This window comes from Aspergillus pseudonomiae (genome assembly GCF_009193645.1).
Source record: "Aspergillus pseudonomiae strain CBS 119388 unplaced genomic scaffold BDV37scaffold_44, whole genome shotgun sequence".
Classification (NCBI taxonomy): domain Eukaryota; kingdom Fungi; phylum Ascomycota; class Eurotiomycetes; order Eurotiales; family Aspergillaceae; genus Aspergillus; species Aspergillus pseudonomiae.
In genome coordinates this window covers 156,193-179,652 of record NW_022476036.1, presented here as the reverse complement: position 1 = coordinate 179,652, position 23,460 = coordinate 156,193, and the positions used below count along the sequence as shown (strand labels likewise).

General features: G+C 50.3%; 6 protein-coding genes across 6 annotated transcripts; 4 read left to right on the top strand and 2 right to left on the bottom strand.

The window, feature by feature from the left end:
- Window positions 1-4,669: 4,669 nt before the first annotated feature.
- Window positions 4,670-6,504, top strand: nimT (putative tyrosine protein phosphatase MIH1; the record flags this gene model as incomplete). The annotated part of the gene is made up of 4 exons (XM_032084868.1): window positions 4,670-4,905; window positions 4,978-5,045; window positions 5,103-5,316; window positions 5,379-6,504. 4 exons carry the CDS (start codon window positions 4,670-4,672, stop codon window positions 6,502-6,504), a joined length of 1,644 nt encoding a protein of 547 aa, XP_031940346.1.
- Window positions 6,505-7,556: 1,052 nt separating this feature from the next.
- On the top strand, window positions 7,557-8,781 carry sld5 (putative GINS DNA replication complex subunit Sld5). Its single transcript, XM_032078969.1, has 2 exons — window positions 7,557-7,782; window positions 7,853-8,781. Exons 1-2 carry the CDS (start codon window positions 7,606-7,608, stop codon window positions 8,483-8,485), a joined length of 810 nt encoding a protein of 269 aa, XP_031940345.1. The 5' UTR covers window positions 7,557-7,605; the 3' UTR covers window positions 8,486-8,781.
- An 81-nt stretch (window positions 8,782-8,862) lies between these two features.
- Window positions 8,863-11,610, bottom strand: BDV37DRAFT_150580 (cullin family protein). The gene is made up of 3 exons (XM_032078970.1): window positions 11,140-11,610; window positions 9,221-11,085; window positions 8,863-9,160 (listed from the first exon to the last, which is right to left on the bottom strand). Exons 1-3 carry the CDS (start codon window positions 11,386-11,388, stop codon window positions 8,989-8,991), a joined length of 2,286 nt encoding a protein of 761 aa, XP_031940344.1. The 5' UTR covers window positions 11,389-11,610; the 3' UTR covers window positions 8,863-8,988.
- A 428-nt stretch (window positions 11,611-12,038) lies between these two features.
- BDV37DRAFT_251383 (DNL-type zinc finger protein) lies at window positions 12,039-12,989 on the top strand. The gene has a single exon (XM_032082293.1). It carries the CDS (start codon window positions 12,149-12,151, stop codon window positions 12,731-12,733), a length of 585 nt encoding a protein of 194 aa, XP_031940343.1. The 5' UTR covers window positions 12,039-12,148; the 3' UTR covers window positions 12,734-12,989.
- Window positions 12,899-21,209, bottom strand: BDV37DRAFT_150569 (putative HEAT repeat protein (DRIM)). The gene is made up of 2 exons (XM_032078968.1): window positions 19,605-21,209; window positions 12,899-19,550 (listed from the first exon to the last, which is right to left on the bottom strand). Exons 1-2 carry the CDS (start codon window positions 20,957-20,959, stop codon window positions 13,064-13,066), a joined length of 7,842 nt encoding a protein of 2,613 aa, XP_031940342.1. The 5' UTR covers window positions 20,960-21,209; the 3' UTR covers window positions 12,899-13,063.
- BDV37DRAFT_251380 (CwfJ domain protein) lies at window positions 21,210-23,376 on the top strand. Its single transcript, XM_032082292.1, has 2 exons — window positions 21,210-21,418; window positions 21,476-23,376. The coding sequence occupies exons 1-2, from the start codon at window positions 21,405-21,407 to the stop codon at window positions 23,115-23,117; spliced, it is 1,656 nt and encodes a 551-aa protein (XP_031940341.1). The 5' UTR covers window positions 21,210-21,404; the 3' UTR covers window positions 23,118-23,376.
- Window positions 23,377-23,460: the final 84 nt, after the last annotated feature.

The window sequence follows — 23,460 nt, the reverse complement described above, 5'->3', positions numbered from 1 at the left end:
CTGTTAGTGGTAAAGCTACAGCTGCTCTGCTAATTAGCACGACTCATAGCTCTGCCGATCGCTCCCGGATCGAGATAATCAGTAGACCACCTCAAATGGGAAAGGTGAGGGTTTTGATAAGGGCTGTGTAGCTCGAAAATAGATTATCTCGAGAGATAGAGACCCAAGCGCAGGGTGGAATAATTGGTGAATTCCCACACGTGTGGTTTTGGGGGGTGTGGGAACTAGTAACCTTGCCAGCAAAAAGCAAGGTGGATGAGGGGAGAAGGAGGATCGGCAGCAGGGTGATATCATTGAAGTCGGTTAACCACCAGTCACGGGACTGCGCATGATGGTCGCGTCTTTGGGTCTTGGTTCCAAGGTTCCGTTTGTTTACTCGTTCGCGACCCATGGACAACATACTACCTTATCTGTAGGTTTTGTATATGCAAGCAAGTAGTGCTGACGTCTAGACACGGCATAGACTTTCTGAAACAAGAGTCATGACATCGGGCGCGGGGACAAGGAAGAAAAAACTGGAAGATGTAAGACATCCTTTCTCTTCCCCCCCCCCACCTCATGTGACATCACCATCTACCCACTTTTTCTTCTTTTGAAGGCGAGCAATATTTAGTAACAAGTTGCAAGGACGGATTTCCGTACACAATGGAGAAAGACCGAGTAAAGTTGCAGGGAGACAAGGTAGCACGAGCGCTAAAAGCGCCCCGATGGGCCAATGAAAGAGACTAAGGCAGGGTTAACCCCGCAGAGGGATGCGGGCCAAGGCTCCAAGGCTCTGACGCGACGGCCAGACCGAAACAACTGGTGAGGTGACGATGATGCCTTAGTCCGGACCTCGGAGTTGTCTGGATTGGTTGTCAGATTGCAATCAATGCAATGCGCAGCACTTGGTCCTGTCACGGCGGCTACGATGGATGGATCTTAATCCTGGCCTTCTCACTCGTTACCACCGCTGCCACTCAAGAGATCGGAGGGCCCGAGATACGATGATAGTCGCCACTAGTCCCTCCGTGGTTGCCGACCGCGAGAGCTCAGCTGAATGTCAAGCGACGCCTAAAAGCTTACAAATGTCGCGATCGGGCCAATGCGCAATTGCGATCGCACAAACTAAGAGATTTAATTTGAGTCTGTCGCGAAATCAATATTATTGTCATGGGGTCCATCGCGATCCGGGCGCCTCAAGCGACCCTATGAGCCTCAAGATAACGATCTATTTCCGACTCACGGTGTAATATTCGCTCAAGTCGGGTCCTTTCTGCTCCGCGCCCGCTCCGACATGGACCGGGATAAACATTGGCGCCAACCAGTGTCTCAAGAGGTGAGGGGCTGCGGCGTAATGGGGTAGCAGTCCATTGCGAGGCTCAACGCAGGCAAGGTAACAATCATTTGTTTGACGTTCCCCATTTGTGGCGGTGTAGGAGCTAGGAGTTAGTGAGATTATTAGATAGTTCAAGTTCCATCGTTAGTTGGTTGTGGCAGCGTCTTCAACTGGCCGATAGGATCATTCCGTGCGCCGCGGCGGATTGCTCAGCACGTGTGGGCTCTAGACCGATAATGCACGATCGAGGAAAGCCGATCCATCAGGGCGGGGACCTCCAAAACCTTGAGCATCGCCCATAATAAATGAACCGATTTGATTAGCGAGTGCCATTGGTGACGTCGTCAACTGGGGGGGGACTAGTTGCGATATGTTCCCCACATACACCGCTGGGGGAAGGTAGTAAAGGAAAGAGAAAGTCAAAAGGTCCCAGGAAAAAAAAGGCAATCCCTTTGACAAATCGCATCAACTGACAATGAGGAATCAATAGCAACATTCGCAAAGTTACTTGCGGTATGAGGGGAAGACAAGAATAGGAACGAGACAAGGATGGCTCTAGTAGGAAGGGATGAAGATATCCCTTGGCAAAACTAGCAAGAATGCTGAAGCCGCCCCCAATCGAGACTATAGTGATCCGAAGTACAGTGACTCCCCAAGTAAGGACACACTATATCTTCTATTGTATGACGACCACACTACGGGAGGACTGTGCACTTGGAGATTGATCAATATCCCTCGTGTTAAGATATCAATTCATTGAGAGCTACGGTTGCCCTCCCTCCTTTTCGGGTAAGAGACTCATTCGAAGCGACGATCCGTCACCATGCCCGAAGCTCAAATAGTCCTGCACGATTGGTATGTAGATCGTCGGATATCCTCAGAGTCATCTGCAAGTCAAGATATCTTCAATGGGTATCACTGCCCTATGTGGCGATTTCCTTGGCATGCTGGACGGGAGGGCGGTTCGTAAAGGCATTCCCTCATTAGGTCCATCCGGCCATCTCGCTGGATTTCGGTTGCGCATTGGAAATAATGGAGATGTTACCGACACTGTCCTCTGTACTATCTTCGTCCCCACAGGCCCTATAACGAGAAGTTGATGTAGGGTATATGCATATAGGGTTTGATGGGGAACTAGTGAGTTCGGAGATTTACGTCTCTGGAGCTGGACAGGATTAACCATACTATTGGATTGACTACTGAGAGGCTACAGGCACTTCACAACTGACAGCTTACCATTTGGGAAATCCAATCTGACCTGGAATTTCCGTTCCTGAGACGCAGACCTCCGGACAAGCTCTTTTTTCCGACGGAGTGGAGCGAGTGGAGATTTTATTAGATTCGATCTGTCTTTTCTGGGATTCTTTGGGAACTGAAATTACTGGGACCCTAAAAAAAAAGGAAGGAAAATGGACCGGCACAAACGGATAGACTAAGATAAATTTTATTATGGGCCTATTACCTTTTTTTCTTCTTCTTTTTCAGTTTTATTTGCTCTCATTTTTCTTAATATTGAACCGTTCGTGACCCTTTTCTCCGACTAAGACGGAAACTCAATGGTGAAACTGTATGAGACTGCCTAGCGTATGTTAGGAGCTTAAAGAAAGACAAGAAGGAAGAGAGCCTCCTCTTGGACTCGGAGACCTTTCATGAGGAAATAGTACAATGCACAGTCCGAGAAATATCGTTCTTGCTCGATAAAAATAAGAAACCGTTACTACAGCAAATGGCGGTTGTCCCACTCCTAGTACATGAAACCTGTCAAAAAGAATGTGCGGTACCGGGTGAATTGTCAGAAAGAGAAAAAAGGAATAAAAAAAAAAAAAAAAAAAAAAAAAGGAGGGACCCAATATTTAGTAAAAGAAAAGGAAAAAGAAGAAAGAAAAATCCTTCGGTAGCCCGTGAGACAGGCACGATCATGCCTCAGCCAGCCAGGGAAGATTTGGTACAGTCGCAGCGGGTAGAGCAGTAAGGACGCTGATAGGCGAAGGGTTGCTGAGCAGCCGCTAGCGTTACTGATGGCGGCAAGGGAGTCCCGGCAACGAGGGGGGCCCAGAGCCCTAGACGCTGGCTAGTCCTCGCCGTACGGGTACCTACCTCTCTGACTTACATACTGTACGTATAGTATGTATGATACCCGTATTAGACCTATGATGTATGTACTCTGTAGGTACTGCGGACCACCGAAACCCACCGGGAAGCTACCTGTGAGGTACATACGTCGTTATGCTGTCAGGCTTGATATTTGCTGATTTTGGAATTACTGTTTCAGCAAACGGTTGTAAAGAACTTAATTCCCTTGAAGAACAGAAAGAAAGGGTTTTCAATTGAGAGCATTACTAAAGTATAGTAAGGACTTGCACTGCGATATCCCTTTGGCAGTGACTTTTGGAATTTTAATTTTGGGATTTTTTTTTTTTTTTTGAACCCATTCTTTTGCCTGTCCGCAGGGCGATAAGACGAAGGGCGGGTGAAGATTCCAAACCGGTTCGACACAGGTTTCTGACGCCGATGAACCAAACCAGCCTAGTCCCGTCTAGTACCAGAAGCTAACCTGTCGTCGCTTAAGCTCTTTCTGAGCATCTGGAGATCCATCCCCACTTTTGCGTTGCCATTGCAACAAGATCATCCCTTCAGCTTCACTTTCTCCTCTTTTTTTCACTTCTTCTCTTTCTTTTCTCTGGGTCTTCTGAACATCTGTCCGTTCTTCTTTTAAGACTAGGACTGTTCCTCATTTCCCATGCTTCATTTCTCGAGCTATCCTCAGGCCCAGTCCCGTGTTCCAATCTCCGACAAACCCTCTGCTTCGGTAAGTTTCCTCCAATGCATTAGCGTACCGATTCTCCTCCCCTAAGATGCCTGCCGGTTGCTGATGTCAGTACTTAGAATGCTAACCTAGTCTCCGTGGTTCATTAGCCCCTCGCCCTTTTCTCCCCATCTTCAAGTCTTGGTCCAACATTGACGCTCCGGGTTACTTTTGTTCGATTAGTCGGCCAGCCATGTCGCTCTAGACGCACGGCTTCGTCACGAGGAAGTGCTGCTACATGCTGGATAGCTGAGGGATTCTGAGGCCGTTCTTCAACCATTCGATTAGTGAAGTCTGGGTTCAACACTCCGCAATTTGGCAACAGAAACATACGAGAGCTGGGTGGTTACCATTCCGACAGAGACGCCTCCATCTATCGTGTAGTATATGCCGGGTAGATAGTATACGGCATAACTGTCTTCTACTTTCTGTTCTTTGCCAGCTCTGCCTTTTTTTTTTTTTTATTTTTTTTTCTTCCGAACCAATTCGACTGCGGCGTTCTTGCGGGTTTGAGGCATTAGGGAAGAAACAAGCATTCTGCAAAAATGGAACACTCGTCCCCGTTGGCTGCTATGCAGCCCCCATCGGTGCTCTTCGGGCATTGTTTTCGCTCGGATGCAAGGACATCCTACCCTGCGTTTGGTGTCAATTCAAACAGTTTCAACTTCAAAGATTTATCTATGAAAAAAGCCCATGGTGCCGATTACTTTAATGTAAAAGGCACATCTCCTACCGCGAGCCTCGCGGCCGATCTATCTCAAAACTTCCATATTGATCAGAGGTACGTCCACTCCTTTGTGCTCCTTGTCGTTGGGGTATTGCGCGTTCAAAGGAACCCACTGACCAAATATAGTCCCCAAGTGGCTACTCCACGACGGTCTTTGTTCTCCTCTAACCTTTTTGGGAATGGTAACAGACGTGGTAAGAGTTGATGTGTTATAGTGCATGAAGGACTGGGAATGCTCATCAAGTTTATAGAGGAAGCGATGAGGACACCTCCACTGTCTTCCTCCCCTGCAATGGATATCATGGAAATGTCGCCGTTACCGCACAAACCTCCATTCAACACTTTGGAAGCTGAACTCCGCACTCCTACAATCGAGATTTCCTCTATGGACACGCCCATGAGATCTAATACTGCCAGCCCTCTACTGGACTCGCCTTTGGTTGGGCAAAAAGAAGGCCACCATGAGTAAGAACCAGAGAGTCAAAGAATGACGTGTATATGGGTCTGACAATACTATTTGCTTATAGAAGGAGACGTCCAACCTTTCTTCGCCCCAGCCTAGCCAGGAGCAAAGCGCAGTCCTTTCAATTGGGTATGGTTAAGCCCGCACCGGAGAGCCAAGCACCGCCGTTTAAATTCCAAAGCAAGGGAACCAAGACGTCGCTAAGCACATCGGCTTCGTTGGAGGATATGTTTAATGAATCACCACCTCGTGAACGGTCATCGCTGAGAAATCATTCGTCCCATGGCTTGGTCAACCCGCGGCTGAGACCCCCATTTGGCCGAGAGACGAGCCATGTCCGTGGAAATGGATCTCCGTCGGCAGCATCCATTCGCAAAAACTCGCACCCCATGATGCGCCCTCGTAAACAGTGCCGACGTTCGTTGAGCATGTTTGAGAACCCCGAGGATGTAATGGTCGAAAAAGAGGCTTCTTTTACATCAAATGCACCACTTCAGTCCGTCTGTGACATCGAAGGAACCCCCAGCCTACAATTGCCTCACTTTTTGCCTGAGGACCAGGCTGATACATTGCCTCGCATCGACAAGAGCATTCTCGTGGAACTCATGGATGGAAAATACAACGACCGTTTCGACAATGTCATGATTATTGACTGTCGGTTCGAGTACGAATATGAAGGTGGTCACATCACTGGCGCTGTGAACTACAACGACAAGGATAATCTTGCCGCGGAGCTCTTCGCCAGCCCTAAACCAAGAACGGCATTGGTTTTGCACTGCGAGTATTCCGCACACCGGGCTCCCATTATGGCCAAATACATTCGCCATCAGGATCGTGCTTTTAACGTGGATCACTATCCACATCTTACCTACCCGGATATGTACATTCTGGACGGGGGCTATAGTAGCTTCTTCTCCGACCATCGGACACTGTGCTTTCCCCAGAACTACGTCGAAATGTCTGCCAAGGAACATGAGTTTGCCTGCGAGCGTGGCCTTGGGAAGGTCAAGCAGAGGTCTAAGTTGAGCCGCGCTCAAACCTTTGCCTTCGGTCAATCTCCCCAAATGGAAGATAGCCCTACTGGGAGGTGTCGCAACGGCCTTGGAGACCGTAACCGACTATTAGGTTCTCCATTTGCCGCAAGCCCCGTCTCCGCTCGCTTCTCCGGCCGCCGCATGCTTTCCTACTGACAGCCCCCATGAATCGTCCGATTCCATTTTCAGAGCCAGCCCTCGATATTATGAAACTATCGAGGGTTGTGCTAAGTTTTTACTGCATTCCGTTGCACCGCAATATTTCACATATATCCAGAGACCCTGGTTTTGGTTCACTGTCTTACCCACTCGCTGGTCTTTCGAGAATATTGAGTTGCACCATGGGACTTGGAGAATTTGGTCGCTGTTGACCTAGCGCCTGACCACTCCAGTTTCCTTTCCGTTCGTTTAAATACTTTCGGTTTCTTTCTCTTCGCCCGGTTAATAGAGCTTCAGCATTTTGCATTGATGACACAGCAACTTTTGACTCTACCATTTTATTGATCTGCTGTGCACCTCTTGCCAGCCGGCACTTTTGTTAACGTTTAGCGGATCCGATTCTTTCCTTGATTTCTGACCATTGGCCCTACACTTATTTCCTATGTCTTGAACGATTTTCCTACATTATTCGCCCTTCCACTTTGCATTGGGCCTGATCGCTATGATACCACGCCACCACCTGGCAGTTCCTCTTCTTGGATCTTTCCTTATTTTCTCCTTACTGTCTTTTAATCCTCCCTCCCTATGCTCTTGTATAACAAGCGAGGGAGCGACTCAACTCCTCGCCGTACAATGTACATATTGATGTACGGCTCGTCAGAAGGGCGATAATTCCCATGCATGGCAGCGACCCCAAAAGCGATCGCCCTGAGTGGGCAGATCTAATAGCTTTGGGAGTGTCGATGCAGCTGTACATACACAAAACTCCCGCGTCGGTGAACTGACATCTAATGGGAAGGCCGGGGGATTAAGAATTAAAAGATAATTTCCTTTGTTGGAATTGAATGAAATGACTTGAAGAATTCGCTTGCATGCTCGAGTAATTTTAATGGATATCACATCACGTAGTGTACGGTGTAATGTAGTTAGTTATGCGCATCCACTTTATATACTTGCGGGGAGTAGCCTGAGGCAACCTTAATTTTAGTCTCCGCCGCCTCCTTCGATTCCGCTCCGCTTCCCACATTTTATTCCACTCCGTCGAGCTCTCTTCCGCCCCAATGCTACGCGGCGCTTAATGAATTGTACCCCCCCGCCATGGATATCGACGACATCCTTGCCTCCGTTGACCGCAACGATGTTTCGTCCCCCGAATCCGCCCAACTGGACCACCAGCTGCTCACGCGCTTCTGGGTCGCCGAGCGCGGCGTGTCGGAGCTACTCCCATGGCCGGAGGCCCTGATGAACCGAATGATGGAGCGAGTCCGCAAGCAGGTAGGCCAACCAACAACCTCCAACCCCCAATCTCCCAGCCCATTCTAACCCAACCTCATAACCCATACAGATCGAAACAATCGAAGACCTAGCCGCCGCATCCTCCTCAGACCCCACCACCACCACCACCAATAACAACAGCAACCCAACCCTAAACCTCAAACTCTCCATCCTCCAAACCGACCTCTCCCGAACCCAATACCTCCTCCGCTCCATCCTCCGCCAACGCCTCTCGAAACTCACAAAACACAGCATGCACTACCTCCTCCGCATCAGCTCCGCCTCCCAGCAACAAACCCCGGCCGACTCCCAACCCACCGACCACCAGCAGCCCGAAGACTCCATCCCCGACCTAACCGCCGTGCAGGACCCCTCGCCGCTGTCGACACAGGAGCTGGGCTTCTTGCGCGCGCACCAGACGCTGCTGGCGGGGCACTTCGGGGCGTCGTTTTTGGGCTCCTTTCCCGCGCAGCTGAGACGGCTGGATGATAATGCTGGCGGCGTGAGTATGGTGCAGGGCCCGGATGCCAGGGAGGTCGTTCTCGTGAGGTGTCTGGTCGAGAGGGTCGGCGTTGTTGTGCCGCCGGGCGATGGCGTCGAGGTTGAGACTGTGGGCGAGGAGATGCGCATGGGCGATGTTTGGGTCGTGAGGTGGGAGGGGGTTAGGGAGGCTTGGGAGCGGGGGGAGGTGGAGGTTCTTTGATCTTTCTTTCTCTGATCTTTCTGCTTTGGTTGTGATGGTGGTTGTTGGTGGTGGTGGTGGAATGCATGTATATATGTTGCTGATGCATCGTGGCGTTTGGGGTTGGTCACTTGTGATACCTGATTTTTCTTGTTGCATTTCGGATATAGAATGTATGTATGTGGTGCTTGTTTATGTTTATGGGGTATGTTTAGGTTGAACTTGGCTTTGATGTCGTGTTCCGTAACTGATGGTGTCACTATACAATACATCGCTCAGCTCAGCCTGGAGCGTCGTTCTTCATAACCCTATTCTAGTAATTCGATATTCTCCGAGGATGCAGTAGAAGTAAAAAACGCCACACGATCTATAGCATGAACAATATCCGCCGTTGCGCCTGACCGCTAAGCCCAAATCACTGTCCATGCACAAATAACAACGCCCAAGAAAGGAATAAAGGAATTGGCACGCAATTGACCAGAAGGAGTCATTCTGTGTAGTAAACGAAGTGGCTGAGGAAATTCTTAAGCGACGTATCCATATGTGGGCGGGTCTTCTCCTACTCGTTCGAGATACTCGCGGTCGATCAAGCTCTCGATACGCCGCTTGATCATGTTCACGTCTGGAACGAAACGAGCGGACAGCTGGCTTAGGACCTCGCTCATGAGCTTGGAGTGGACCAGTGTCTTTCGTTGTCTAGATGGTGGGGGGCGTAGTTAGCTTCTGTTATTGGATGTATGCATTGGGCTTACTTACTTCATGATTCGCACGACTGCAGCTTCGATGCTGGCGCCGCGCTCATCGTTCATTCGCTTCTCAGTTTCCTTTCTTTGGTCTTGGTTCTCTACCTTGTTGGCGCTGCCGCTGACAACACCGATGCGGACTTTCATGAACGGACTCTGGAAGTCGTTGTTGAAGACGAATCGGTCGGTAGGTTTGACGTCCTTGCTCATGGGATCCTTCTTCAGGACCCGTGTCTTTGGCGCAACTGCAAGCGACTGCAGGTTGCGAATTAGATCATGGTCTGGGATCCTTGTCCGGGCCTGAATCTCCTCATATGAGAGAGACTCGCCCTGGGGAACGTCGTTGAAGAGCAGCAGGATTACCATGGCATATGTGGAGACATTAAGCTCATGTCGCTGGACCTTGCCATTGGACCTGTGGAACGTGGCCCGGATATCTGCCGTGCCCATACTAGCCTGCCATGACAGCTTCCGGCCATTATGCTTGCTAAGATAGAACTGTTCGAAGCTTTGTCTCAGGTTGTCGATTTCCTTGGGGAAAATGCAAGAAAGCTTAACTTCTTCACCTTTAATACTTGACATGGCCTCCATGGGCCACATAGTACTCGTCAGGACGTTGATTTCTAAATCAACGGGTTTCTGGTCGGGATCACCTGCCCGCCGAATATGTTCCTTGTAGCTAGCAGTCAAGTCCTCAGAGACCGTCATGTCCTTGAACATGGATTCAAGGCGTTGTGTGAACTGGTTTCCAACCTCCATCTTCATCTTGGATATCATCTGTCGCTCCGCATCCATGCTAACTGAGCGCTTCATCAGAAGACGCCGGGATAGGTGCTTCTTGTAGTACGCCTCAAAGAGATCCTTGTCCTTCACATAGCGTAGAAGGGTAATGCCGTTGTCCAAAAGAGCGTCCACTTCAGTCTCCGTTTTGCCTTTAATGCCCTTTTTCAAGTTCTCATCAAAGAAGAGCGACAGATACTCTGAGCTGCGCGTGTTTGAGTTGATAAACTCTGAGAAACTCGTCGTGATGGCGCTTTGCATCGTTGGGTCGGACCGGAATGATTGTTCCCAGATCTTGTCGAACTTGGTCTTCAACCCTAAGACATCATCGACCCACTTGATAGCGGACACTGTCTGCAGGTTCACAGGCTTCTCTGCAGGTTTCTTTCCACCCTCGGCGGTCTTTTCTGCCGATTTTGTGGGTTGAGCCTGTGCTGCTGCGATTGCCGACTTATTGATCTCATCACCCATCTCCACTATGCGCTTTTGGACGGCAACAGTTAAAGGAGTCTTCTTACTGTCCACCCTTGCGCTCAGTAGATAGACATTTCGTAGAACATCCATGCGGTCATGGTCGAGCATATTCTTGACACCAGTGCCCTCCAGGTTGATAACTTCCGCAATGTTTGAGCCGATCAGCTCTTTATCTAGTACGTCTTTAATCTTCGGCTCCGACAGTGGTGACAGTGTAGAGAGACAGCGCGCCCCTTCTTCCGCTATGCGGTCGGAGGCAGCTTTGCAGAATGTAGCAGCGTCTCCCGTCTCCAGCAGCCGCCGTCCTTCTGCTCTGTAGAAGACTTTACTCGTCTCAAGGAATGCCGGCTCGAACATAGTTAGGTAAAGCTTCGATGATTCCTCTTCAGTAATAGTTTCGTAGAGACCCTCCAGCATATAAATGCAATGCCGAATCAACGGCCGGTTTATCATTTGCCCTGACCGTTCCAGCTGGATCATAAAGAGCACAGTAGACTTGAGCACATTTGCGACCGTCGACTCTGAATCTGCACGGACCACAGATCGTAGCACAAAGTCACGAAATAAAGCCATGGATGCGACGTATATCGAAGGCTTCTTATGGTCTGCCGAAACGACTCGATCCTAGAACAACCCGGTCAGCTTTGATCTGTCAGACACATCAGCACGCGGCCATACCATGTACATGAGAACATCTGTAATCATTCCCATGGAGATCTGGTGGTCCTCCCAGGCTTCCCGTAAGACATCTAGAAACTTCTCTCCGGTATCCCTCCGCTCATTTTCCAGATCCTGAATTTCGCATTGGTCCTTCCCCTGAAGTAGAACCGATGAGATTGCCGCAGTCACCCGCTTCTGCACTTCGGTATCAAGCCATTCTTGCTCAAGCTTCTTGACCCGTTCATATAGCTCGTCACCGCGCATCATCAGCACGATGTTGTAGGCATTCCGGTATAGCTGCTCGAAAGAGAGATTGGACGCATCTTTCGTATGGATCTTCTTCAAAGACGTTGACAAGCCTTCCCAGTTTGTTTCAAAGTCATCGGTTTTATTGGTGTTAAGACCCTAATGCATCTTCGGTTAGTTGAGCCACTTCGATATAGTGCCGCTCAATGGCTTTCATAGTCCGAAGTACCGTGGACGGCGGCGTAGGACTTAATCCTTCTCCTGTTAAAGGGTCGGGATGATTATAACGGATCGGGAATGATATCTTACCCTCCGCGGGGCACGGATCTTTTGCCTTGCCCTCATAGCCATCTTCCGCTATAGTGGCACTTTGCCATCCACTGCCTCGGTGTTGGTCTTGCGCGCGGGGCAGTCGAAGGAGCAGCTGGACTTGGGTGGGCACAGATTGAGTGGAGATTCAGACCTAATGTGGGATTTTCAAGACTCAGTCAAAGAAGAGACCATCCAAAATAAACTCCTTTCAGCAGTTTCAGCGCTTCTTCGAAATGAGGGTGGAGTAGATGTACTGCAGACTGATACCGCGGAGGGCAGAGAAGGTGGAAAAACAATAAGTCCGGCGCAAGTTGAACACTTTCTCCGTCATTGCCCTCCGCCGTTCTCACGACCATACCTTTCAACTGTCGGGTTTCTACTAGGTCCTTGGGCAAGCAATTCCAGAGGCTAATACTTTAAGTCGGCGACTTTCATACCGATTCAATAAACTCATCTTCACGACCTCGCCATGCGCTCATTCACATCTTTCCCCCGAGGCCTCCGTGCCATCCAGAGCTCTCTTCCCCGAACTGCCATCTCGCGCCCTACATCCAGACCTTTCTCTCAACTCATCAACCGCTCCACCCGATCATCCCCCGCACTTTCCTGGGCGGCGGTCAGAATCTCCGTACCGGCCTCTACACTCCGTTACAACTCTAGCTCTGCGAGGCCTCTCACGGATCAGTCCGCGGACGCTGCCAGAGATGCGGAGAACGAAGAACAGAACAGGAAACGCCGGGAACAAGAACCGGCCTACCAAATTACCTTCACATGCAAGCCGTGCGGCGAGCGCTCGTCTCACCGTATGTCCAAGCAGGGTTATCACCGCGGGACGGTCGTGATCCGTTGTCCGTCCTGTAAGAATCGTCACATCATCAGCGATCACCTCAATATCTTCTACGACAAGAAGACGACATTGGAGGATATCTTGGCCGAACAGGGAAATAAACTGAAGCGGGGGTATGTGGAAGGAGACATGGAATTCTGGGATGATGGATCGGTGACCCCGAAGGAGGGTGAGGAGGCGAAGCCCGATCAGGGACAGTTGCCTTGATCTATCTGTCCCTGTGGGAGTTTAATGGATAATGAAAAGAGGCCTGGCTGTCGGTTGCATATCTACATTCGAAGAGTTACACTACCAAAAGTCTGCATAGAGTTGCTGGTTCAAAAGATACATGGGTATACAGGCGTTGTTGGTTGTCCCGTTTAGATACCTCTGTGACATTATATACACTCTGCTCTTGCGACCTGTACTATTATTATAACTTCGATGGATATATTTTGTACTATAATAGCAAATAATCTATTCCGTTCCCCTCCGCTCAACGCCCTTTTTTTGTATAAACCTGTGTGTGAACATGTACAATCATGAATTCCACGTCTCTTACCAGCCTCGTCTCTTGCTGCGGTGCTCCATGCCTTTCTCCTTTCTCTTATCACGCTTGCGGTCGTTCCTCCGCTTCTTCTCACGTCCGAACCTTTCAGGCTCCGTCACTGCCTCAATACGTCTCTTAACACGACGGCCTTCGCGCTTCTCCTTGATCTTCTCCTGGACGAGGGCCATTTGCTTCACAAACTCAGAGGTACCCAGCTTCTTCTGGATGAGGTCCAATACCTCATGGCAGTTCGACACCAGAGCCTTGTACGATTCTCTGAAGACCGGATCTGAGGAGCGGGGTGGCGGGATGGATGAATCAGTCATATGCTGAAGGGGGATGAGGATAATAGGGATAGATGGTTGGATCTGCTCTGCCTCAAGGTGGCGGCAAAGAGCTGCCAGAAGACCGATGGAAGCGGTCTTGGGGATCAACGATTCTGCCCTAGTGGTAAGAAGCTCCCTGCGCAGTACAGAAGACACTTGCTCGAAGATGTACCGGATAGCAGGCTTGGATGAGTCGACCGGCTGCTCCTCCTTATTCTCGTCATCGGATTCTTCACTGTCGCTAGCATCTGATTCGGCAGCCTTGTCACCCTTTCGAGTGAACTCGAGGCCATTCTGAGCGCAGCAGCGCGTAATGAAAATGATGTTGCGAACGGTTTGCATCGCAAGCTCCTCGCTGACGGCTGGAGTTCGAAGGCAGCGTACATTGGCACGGATCAGTTGCAGCATGGCGTCTCTATCCAGGGCCAATCCAGAGGCATTTTCCAAAGGCAATGAGCTGTAGCCATTAGTGGCATTCGACTTAGCCAAGTCCGCAAGCCAGGTTCCAACAAGGTTAGAAGCAGATGTTTTGACCCAGGCATGCGGGTAGAAGAGACATTCTCGGATAGCTGCCCAGTTCGTGGCACTTTCTTTGGCGAGCGCGATCGCAGGGACGCTCTTGCAGAGCTTTGCGTAGAGCTGGAGAGAGTAATAAAGCGTCTGCCAATTCTCAGTATCTTCAGCTTCTAGGACTGGCTGCATGATTGAAGGGAGAAGCTCTCTAACAAAACGAGCCTCCTTTTCCTTCGTCGTCTCTTCCGCCTCGAAGTAAATTCGCATAGCGTGTAGTCCAGTGCTGGTCAAAAGCAAGTTGTCTGTTTGTTCCAGCCATGAATGCAGAGGCACGAGAATGGTCTTCATCGTTTCGTTGTCTGCTCGGCTGTAGAATTGACTCAGCAAGGTTCCTGCGAGCTCTCTGCATTCTGCAGCATCATCATTCGCCATGACGATGACCACTGGCAAGAAAAATGTACCGACTATGTCTTGAGCGAGTTCCTGTCCAGTCTTCGACAGCAGAGTATGGATGGCTTCCATGACCGATTGACGACCCTCCGAGTGCTTGTACTCCAAGTTTTTGGCCAAGAAAGCCAGTTGTTTTGCCCACCTGTTCTTGGCCTGGGGGTACTCAATGAGGAAGTGAATGTATACACCTCGCGCTAGATCACGCGCAGAGCGGGTCTGGTTGGTGACCATCATGGTGGCAATATGGTCAACCAACTCGTACATTTCAGTGACAACGAACTTCCGAGACATAACAGCCCTGATAAAGTTAAACGTGATGCCTTGACGATCTGGCTCTTCAATGTCGGAAGTGAGGCGCTGCAGCAGATAGGAAAGATGCCCGTCCCTGAGCTTTGTGGACTTTCTCTCCCGAAGCATAGCCGCAATCAACTTCAGCGATGCTTGGGCAGCTTCGGTGTTTGTACTCGGCGCCTCCTTGATGATCTTGACAGCCTCAGTGAGATACACGTGAGAGTTGTTATCAATCTCCGCAAGAGGAAGCTTGACCATGGTAGATAGCAGTCGAAGGGCCGAGATCTTGACTTCCTCCTGCCCTTGGACTAGCGAATCGCCAATGATAGGGAGGAACCCAGCCACATTGGCTGGAGTGAGTAGTGAGTCAAACTTGCTCAAGACCGAGCGAAGGACATCAAGGGCAAAACGAGTCAACTTGTGGACGTAAGAAGAAGTGGTGCCTCGTTTCTCGCCCCGCTTTGCTCCATGAAGCTTGATCAGAAAATGTTCTTCGGAAGCAGACAAAGCTTTCTTTTCAGTCTGCACCGGCTCCTGGTACGACTCCTTAATGACTTCATAGCAAAACATCAAGATGTCACGGTTTTCTACACCTGGATTTCGCAAAAGACCAATACCGATTCTCCGCAACAGCTCGTCAGCTTTCCTCACAATGATGGAGGTAAGCTTCTCTTTGAGGAGTGATTGCAAGGGCCTGATCAGATTCGCCAGATTCCGAACGGTGGAATTCTTCGCCAGCAGTTCAATAGAGTCATAACTCTTGTTGCTCTTCACTTCTTTCATCTTGCTCACGTAGTCCTCTGCATCCTTCTCCTGACCAACAGTGCCAAAGGTATCGTCCATCACCACAGCGCTCAGGTCTGCCAGACAGTAATCCAGGTCCCCTTGCTTGAATTCGTCCGTCGTGGCCACAAGCATAGAATGGACAGTGAAAGACAGAACGTGCAGCTGGTAACCCTTTGTGAGGGTAGTCCGGAGTTCCTTGAGTATGTAGCCGAAATACACAGGGCCCAATAGCAAGGCGATGTCGTTCAAAGTCTTCCTAGCAGTGTCTCTGGAATCTTGCGCGCGGCTCTTAAGAATGCTGCAAACGTCCAGAAGGACGGCTGGTAAGCGAATAGTCATGTCTTGCTCTGGCAACAATTTCAAAAGCTTGATGGTTGTCACTGAAGCTGGCAAACGCAAGCTCATCTGTGCTTCATCTTTATGGTGAACAAAGTTTGTCAGGAAGGGGGTAAAGTTCGTCGTCAGTTCGGATGCAACCTTGGCAGCAGAAGGAATTGTGCGAGCCAAAGTACACTGGGAAGGTACTGAAGTCTCAACTCCCTCCATTTGGTCTTCGGTCGTTTCCTTGGGCGCATTGATTTGATTCATTGCTGTGGTTAAGGCGTCAGACATTCTACCTAGAAGTCTCAAGATATTCTTTTCCATCTCTGGCTTGCTCTGCATGTAACCCTTATACCTACGGAAGATGGCCCTGAACTGGTTCCAGTCAAGCCACTCCGCAAGTGCTCCGATGGTCGCAACTGCCTCCGCGATCAGGTTGTGGGCAGCCTCATCAGCCTCTTCATCGAACACAAAATGCTCGTTAAGGGGAATGAAAATTGTGCTAATGTTTGAAGCCTGTAGTTTGCCCTTTGATGCCTCGGTAGCCAGACGTCGTAAGGCTCGGAGACGACGATGCTGTTGTATATGGAGAACATTATTGAAAAAAGAGGCTTCCTCGTCGTCATCAACAAGTAAATCACGCATATCCTGGACGTTAGGTCTGTCAGGATTCAGCTTGACGAAGTAGCCTAGCGCGGAGATAAATTCCATCCGAACTAATTCTGATTTTTGCCGAATTCCATTCTGCAATGAAGGGAATAAAACATCCTTTACGAGGGGCTCGAATTCCTCTACAGTGTTGTCAGTAGCGAGAGTGGCCCGTTCCATGAATCGTTTCAATCCAAACGAAGCACTCGATCTGATGGCAAGCTCCTCGTCGTCTTTGACATGGTAGAGCATGTTGTAGAGAACCGGCCGCCATTGCCTAGCATTGAACGTCTCCCAGAGCCCATCGTTGATCTCTCTGAAAGCCTGCAACCGACGTTCAAAGTCAACTTCCAGCTTCTTTCGAGAGACTGAGTTCAAGTCTTCACAAAGAGCAGCAACCTTGATGAGGTCGGGGTCATGCTTGGCGAACGCAGAGAAAACCCTAGACAAGACCTCTCGGTTCGCTTCATCCTTGAAATAATCGAACATGGAGGAAACTGCATCAAACACCTCCTGGAAAAGCTTCAAATCTTCCTTAGGGTCGTACAGAGGCAAAAAGTGCTCGAGGATGCGCAGAAGGCCAGATTTCGTCTTGGGGGACACTCGGTCCGGAGGTTGACGGAGAAGATATGTGGTTATGTTAACCAAGCTTGACGTTTCCGTGGACGATTCAACACATGGGGCCAGTAGAGAAAGAGTCTGGACGCCAGATATTAAGACTGGTCGGGAAGGGCCGCGCCTCAGCAAGTTACCCATGTGAGAAAGGGTGTGGTCTAAATAAGGTGCCAAAACCACCGATCGAATTTCATCAGCGGGAATATCGCTCATTTCCTCCTGCTCTCTGAGTTCCTTCCCAGTTGCCAGTCCGACTAATGGCACTAGAATCTCATCCATGATAAACACCTTGACTTCATCACGGGTGGAGTCCACACCAAGACAGTCAACGACCTTGGTTAGAAGGGCATCATTATGTTGAACGAGATAGAAGGACGATCTGGGGGCAGTAGCCCAGGTATGGAATAGTCTAAGAAGACCAGAAACACCTTGGGTTGTTTCTGTCGCAAAGTTTTCAAGTCTAGGGTTGATCGTCTCGTTGAAGATCACACGAACGAAGGGTGTCCAGTCTCGGTCCAGCGAGACAGAGAATATAAGGTCCAGGCACTTAATACATGTAGACCGGATATTACGCAACACTGTCAATAGCTTCGTTTCTTCGTTTTCTGTTTGCGACTTTTCCAATTCACGACATGCCCGAACCAGGCAGTAAAGGACAACTTCCATAGACCGCTCTGCGTAAGGTGTCATCTTGGTCTGTAGTGATTCAAAGACCGTTTCGATCATTCTTAATAGACCCATTTGCCTCCTTGGACTTGCCAGCTCTCGTGCGAACACTTCCTGATCAATTTCACCATTTTGGATCAAGTGAACGTCGCCCAGAGGACCAAAGGAGATCTGGATGAAGAGTTGGAACTCGTTGTCAGGCAACTGGGCCAAGGTTCTCAGAACTGCTTTTCGTCGTCCTGCCTGCCCAGCCTGACTTGCGCTCGCGCCAGCTTTTGAGATCATCCGTCCATAGAGAAGTCGGAGGAGGACAGGAAGAAGCTCGTCCCTGTGTGCTTCTTCAATCAGACTATCTTCCCCGCCAACTTGAACGAACGCCGAGAGCTCGTCCCTGAACCGCGATTCATCAAGAATATTCAGAAGGTTCTCCTTGTATGGCAAAATACCTTGGGCTTTCCAAGTGAAAAGAGCTTTGAGCGCAGCCTTCTGAATCTCAGAATTTCCGTGACACAACAATCCAAGAACTGCATCGTGAACCTCGGAAGCTCTGAACAGGACACGGGGGTTTAAGTACTGGCCGAAAAGGCCAAGGAAGGCCAGTCGATCATGGAATCCCCAAGGAATGTAAGAGGTAGACTCGGAAGATTTCAGATCAGTCATTGAAGGGATATCTTCTTCATCACGTGTTGCCCAGGACAAGAATAAGGGAACAACCTGGCGCGACCGTTTCTCGGCGATGTTTGGCGCAGCATTAAGAACACGTAAAGCTTGAGTTCGCGGGGCAGCTGGGATGACCTCCGAGAATTGATGGTCTTTTTCGAGCCTCTGTGTTAACATGGAGATGGGCTCAGCGGCCTCGAAATTTGTGGTGCCAACACTTTCCACCTTGGCTGCATTAAAGCACTGGTATTCTCCAGACACGAAAGATTCCGCATTAGGATCTTCTGTGTCTTCGGCGGACGTTGGGGAGCCTCTCTCTTGAAGCCACTGGATAGCCAGATCCGAAACGATCTTCTCTCCATCTGCGTGCTCGCTGATCGACTTCAAGGCAGCGGCAGAGTCATCCCACAAAGGAGCCATCTTCTTTGAAAAAAGACCGAACAAGAAATTCGGGATCAGCCTAGACATCCATCTCCGCGATGCCACCTGTGGATAAGACATAGCCATCTTCCGTACGTGCATGGCCAGCTCTCTGGCGGACTGCAGCGTAAGGGGGCTTTCTTCAATTTGAATGGCCAAGGATATGAGGGACGTGTCGTCGCCCGAAGCTTGAACAATTTCTTGCAGGATTTTGAGGGATACCAGTCTCAACTCGTGGGACGGCCCGGCAAGATTGGTGATTAGCACATCTGCGAACTCAGCGAGGGCAGGCTTGTTCAGGTCAAGTTCATTGGAGCAAGCTGAGACATAAGCCAAGGTTGCCTCGAGAAAAACGGGAAGACGAGAATATGTAGAAGCGACGTTGCTGATCTGATCCCAGAGATTGGAGTCGACTTCGCCGCAGGTCGACGCCAGCTCCACATATGCCTTGAAGCCCTGACCGACGAAAAACTTGGTCGACAGAGATGGCTCGGATTCATCACTCTTCAGTGCACGAGATACGTGGTCGTGGAGACTTTGAGTCATATCAGGGAGGAGGGAAGGTTCTGTGGATAAGGACAGGGCACTGGGAAGCTTCGAATATGCGTTGAGAAGTGTTACCTCTGTTTCCCCGGGACGCTGGGTTTTCAAGGTCTTCTTGATTTTAGCCTTCCAGGGGGCTGGACAAGAGATATAACCAGGCTTCGAAACTTCTGATGTGATGCAGCCGGCTTGATTCAACCGAAGCAAGATCAAACAAAGTTCGTACTCTCGCTCCTTCCATGAAGTGTTGACAAACCTATTCAAGAATTAGTAACCAATGATAAGAGGATGTACAGCTTGGGGTTCTTACTTCTGGAAGTAAGGAAGTATCACGCTATGAAACCGCTCTGCGCCCCATTCCGAAAAAGTGGCGCAGAATGACAGGAAGTAGTTCGCAAGAGGCTCGCTTGTCACCGTCTCCATGGTCGTACGCATAAATGGCAGCAATTCATCCATAGGTGAAACTTGGAGGGCATATGCCACCGCAATGAGAAGTTGAGGTGTCGCCTCGGCATACACATCAGGCGCCGCCGCGGCGGTTTGCAGGAGAAGTAACAAGGTCTGGTGTACACTTTTCCAGTTCTTCACTCGCAAGCCCTTGCGAGTAGAAACACAGACGAGGATTAGGCGGCAACATGCCATGGCGCGTCGTTTGTCAGCTTTCCGGCAACGAGCCTCAATATGCGATTTGATCGTGTCCACTATGGGCTCAAAAGTGTCTGGAGTTGTGTTATGGATTATGTTGGTCAAAATGCCGCTTGCAACATCCAGTCCCAGGCTACTACGCAGGTCGTCATCCGTAGACATGTTTTCCAGAACAGCGCTGAAGATATCAATGCCATTGGAGTGGAGACCATACTTGACACCCTTTATGGCGTCAGAAAACATGGCCATGAGACCTTCCTTATATATCTCGACATTCTTATTGTCCGCTGCCGTCTGATGCAAATCGTCGAGTAAGAATGAAATCGCACGCTGAAGAGGTGTAGTGTTCTTATAATAGACTAATCCTGCCTTGCGAATGAGAAATGACATTGACTCTGCGGCAAACCGCGCCACAAATGGCTTCTGTCGTTCTTTTCCGAGATACGGGGTCATGATGCCTAGAAGCTGCCTCAGGTCCGGAACCAAGAGCCGCGAAAGGAATTTGAAAATCCATGCAAGACATGTGAAGCTCCATTCAACCACCTCAACCTCAGGGTGAGTAGCAGCTACGGAGGCCACGAGGGTCACCGAGGTAGCGAAATGCTTCTCGAATTTCGCACCGAGGTCCCTGGCAAACTGGGCAAGAAGACTCAGGAGCGGCTCCATGGACAGATGATCCCTCTTCTCAATGAATTCCACCAACAAGCTCATTATCTTTTCCTCGTGATACAGGATCTGAACCAAACTCTCACATAGCGGGTTAACGCGACGAGCAAACTGCACAAAGTTGTCGGACAGGTTCAACTCGGTCCAGTGATCAAATGCGGATCGGAAATGTGACGAGTTTTCGTCTCCTTCATCTTCCCCAAAACTCGGCCGGCGCACGCGGTGAATCGGATCGATCTTTAGCTTTGCGACACGCTGCGAAAAACCCTCGAACCGATAGTTCTTTGTCGTCTCCGTTCCTTTCTTCACACGCTTCACGGGCTTTGCCCGCGAAGCTGACGACGCTGCGACCATCTTTGGGAGCGATGGTGGTGAGACGAGGCAGCGCCGTTCGAATATGGTTGTATTCCAAGAATTGGAATAAGTTGATAGTATACCTCAAGACAAAAAAATTCATCGGCGCCGCAGTAGCATTATTCCGTGCGGAGAGTAGCGGCGCTTGCAGGGAATATCCTCTAGCCTGATAAGGCTAATCGCAGTCACGTGGAGATTAAGCATGGTCCAAGCTCCCCGGACCGTTTTTGGCAAAAACTGTCGCATGTCCAGACGCGACGATAACGAACGAGTCGGCATTTCATACTTTGAAGCCGCTCCAGGAATTTGCTTTATATAGCGCTCGAAACTTCTATAGGTTTCGCGCTAGTTCAATCTTGCCTTACGCGAAGGCTTGACTGCTCAAAATACTATGGTCTGCTCGAACCTTGCATCATAGTACCGAAGCCGAACTACAACCTGAATAATGGCCTCCAAAATGTGAGTCTGACAGCTCCATAGTACATAACCCGCGCAGTCCACTGACACATATCCCAGAATTGTAATTGGTGGCGTGAACTGCCAGCTCCGAGAAGTATTCACGAAGCTGGCCAAACTCCACGTGAAACAATCATTCGCATTTGCGATTGTTGTCGGCGACCTATTCGGCGACTGCTCGACAGAGCAGGAACTGGATGAGATCTCTGCGCTGTTCCAAGGGAGTATCAGCGTGCCACTCCCGACCTACTTCACCTTGGGTAGCCGGCCTCTTCCCACCAGGGTGATTGAAAGAATCGAGGCGAACGACGAAGTCTGCCCGAACCTCTATTTCCTGGGCAAACGCGGCACTCTCAAGACCTCAGAGGGTATCCGGCTCGTCGCTCTAGGCGGCAACCTGGAGACAGAAAACCCATCCTCCGACAAGTATCACCCAAGCTACGCAGAGTCAGACGCCAGGGCGCTCTACGGTGCCCACAGCGCCGATATCCTCCTCACCCATCAATGGCCGAAGGGGATCCGCACACGCTCCCAAGTCCCGATCCCAGAGGAAGCAACCAAACCCGAAGAAGTACAATGTATCGCAGACCTCTGCTCAACTCTAAAACCTCGCTACCACCTCTCCTCAACGGCCGAGTTCTTCTACGAACGAGAACCCTTCTTCCACCTGCCCCCGGAAGACAACCCCGACGCCAAACCCCTAACTCGCTTCATCAGCCTCGCATCCTACAACAACCCCTCCAAGCAAAAATGGATGTACGCATTCACGCTCGATCCCAAAGCCCCCCACCCATTAACCATCCCCACCGGCGCCACCGCCTCCCCGCTGGCCCCCGTGCAAACCAAACGCAAGCCCCTAACCAGCCAAAAAGAATCCTACAGCCGCTTCGCCGTCGACGACGAGGGCAGTAACCGTCCCCGCAAGCGTGCCCGCGGGCCCCCACCAGGCCCGGACCAGTGCTTCTTCTGCCTCTCCAACCCCAACATCGCAACCCACCTCATCACCTCTATCGGCAACGAAGCCTACCTCACGACAGCCAAGGGGCCCCTCCCCACTGCCAAAACCTTCCCGACGCTCGGCTTCCCAGGCCACATGCTCATCATCCCCTTCACGCACACGCCAACGCTATCCAGCATCGCAGACGAGCAATCGCGGCTCGCAACCTACACAGAAATGCACCGCTACCGACAAGCGCTGCACTCCATGCTCAGATCCAAAACCAACAGCGCCCTGGGCGCCGTCACCTGGGAAGTCAGCCGCGGCAACGGCATCCACACCCACTGGCAATTCCTGCCCGTCCCCGCCGACCTCATCACCCGCGGCCTCGTCACCGCCGCCTTCAAAGTCGAAGCAGAGAACCTCAAATACCCCAAGTTCGAGTCCCCGTCATCGTCCAGCGATCCCAGCGCCGAGCCGGGCGATTTCTTCCGCGTCTGGATCTGGGGTCCGAACAAGAACCCTAACTCTGACTCTGGCGCTGACTCTGATGCCGACACTGAGACAGAGAAAACGCTGCTCTTACCGCTTGGGCCCGAGTTCAGGTTCGATCTCCAGTTTGGGCGCAGGGTGATGGCGAAGTTGATGGAGCTGGAGGGCCGGATTAATTGGAAGAATGATGTGCAGTCGCAGGCGGAGGAGGAGGCGGATGCTACTGCTTTTAAGGATGCCTTTAAGGAGTTTGACTTTACGTTGGAAGAATAAAAGGGATCTACTGGGGGTTTTTGTAATTTAGTTGTTTATAGAGACTCTTTTTGGTGTGTTTGAAAAAGTGTGTGGGCTGTTTGAGCATGTGGGTATTGGATATATGTGAGTGTGTGCTGCGTTGTTTGTATCCATTATCTCTTGAGCTTGCCAGGGACACAGGGACAAAATGTAACACTGCCACTCTGATAACGATATATATTCGTGTCTTCTTTCTATTGGTATAGTGGTTCACTATTCAATAGAGTGTCCGGCTTATTTGAAGAGGCGAAGTGGTGGAAATGCATAGACGTAATAGAATAAAACCATACATATTGTGAAGCTATCATTGTCATCTAAAGAA

Bases quoted from the DNA above. Each gene is read 5' to 3' on its own strand.
- sld5 (XM_032078969.1), top strand. From the start codon at position 7,606: ATGGATATCGACGACATCCTTGCCTCCGTTGACCGCAACGATGTTTCG. The intron at 7,783-7,852 runs GTAGGCCAACCA...TAACCCATACAG, and splicing joins TGGAGCGAGTCCGCAAGCAG to ATCGAAACAATCGAAGACCT.
- BDV37DRAFT_150580 (XM_032078970.1), bottom strand. From the start codon at position 11,388: ATGATGCGCGGTGACGAGCTATATGAACGGGTCAAGAAGCTTGAGCAA. The intron at 11,086-11,139 runs GTATGGCCGCGT...GGGTTGTTCTAG, and splicing joins CAGATGTTCTCATGTACATG to GATCGAGTCGTTTCGGCAGA. The intron at 9,161-9,220 runs GTAAGTAAGCCC...CCCACCATCTAG, and splicing joins GCAGTCGTGCGAATCATGAA to ACAACGAAAGACACTGGTCC.
- BDV37DRAFT_251383 (XM_032082293.1), top strand. From the start codon at position 12,149: ATGCGCTCATTCACATCTTTCCCCCGAGGCCTCCGTGCCATCCAGAGC.
- BDV37DRAFT_150569 (XM_032078968.1), bottom strand. From the start codon at position 20,959: ATGGTCGCAGCGTCGTCAGCTTCGCGGGCAAAGCCCGTGAAGCGTGTG. The intron at 19,551-19,604 runs GTAAGAACCCCA...ATTCTTGAATAG, and splicing joins ATACTTCCTTACTTCCAGAA to GTTTGTCAACACTTCATGGA.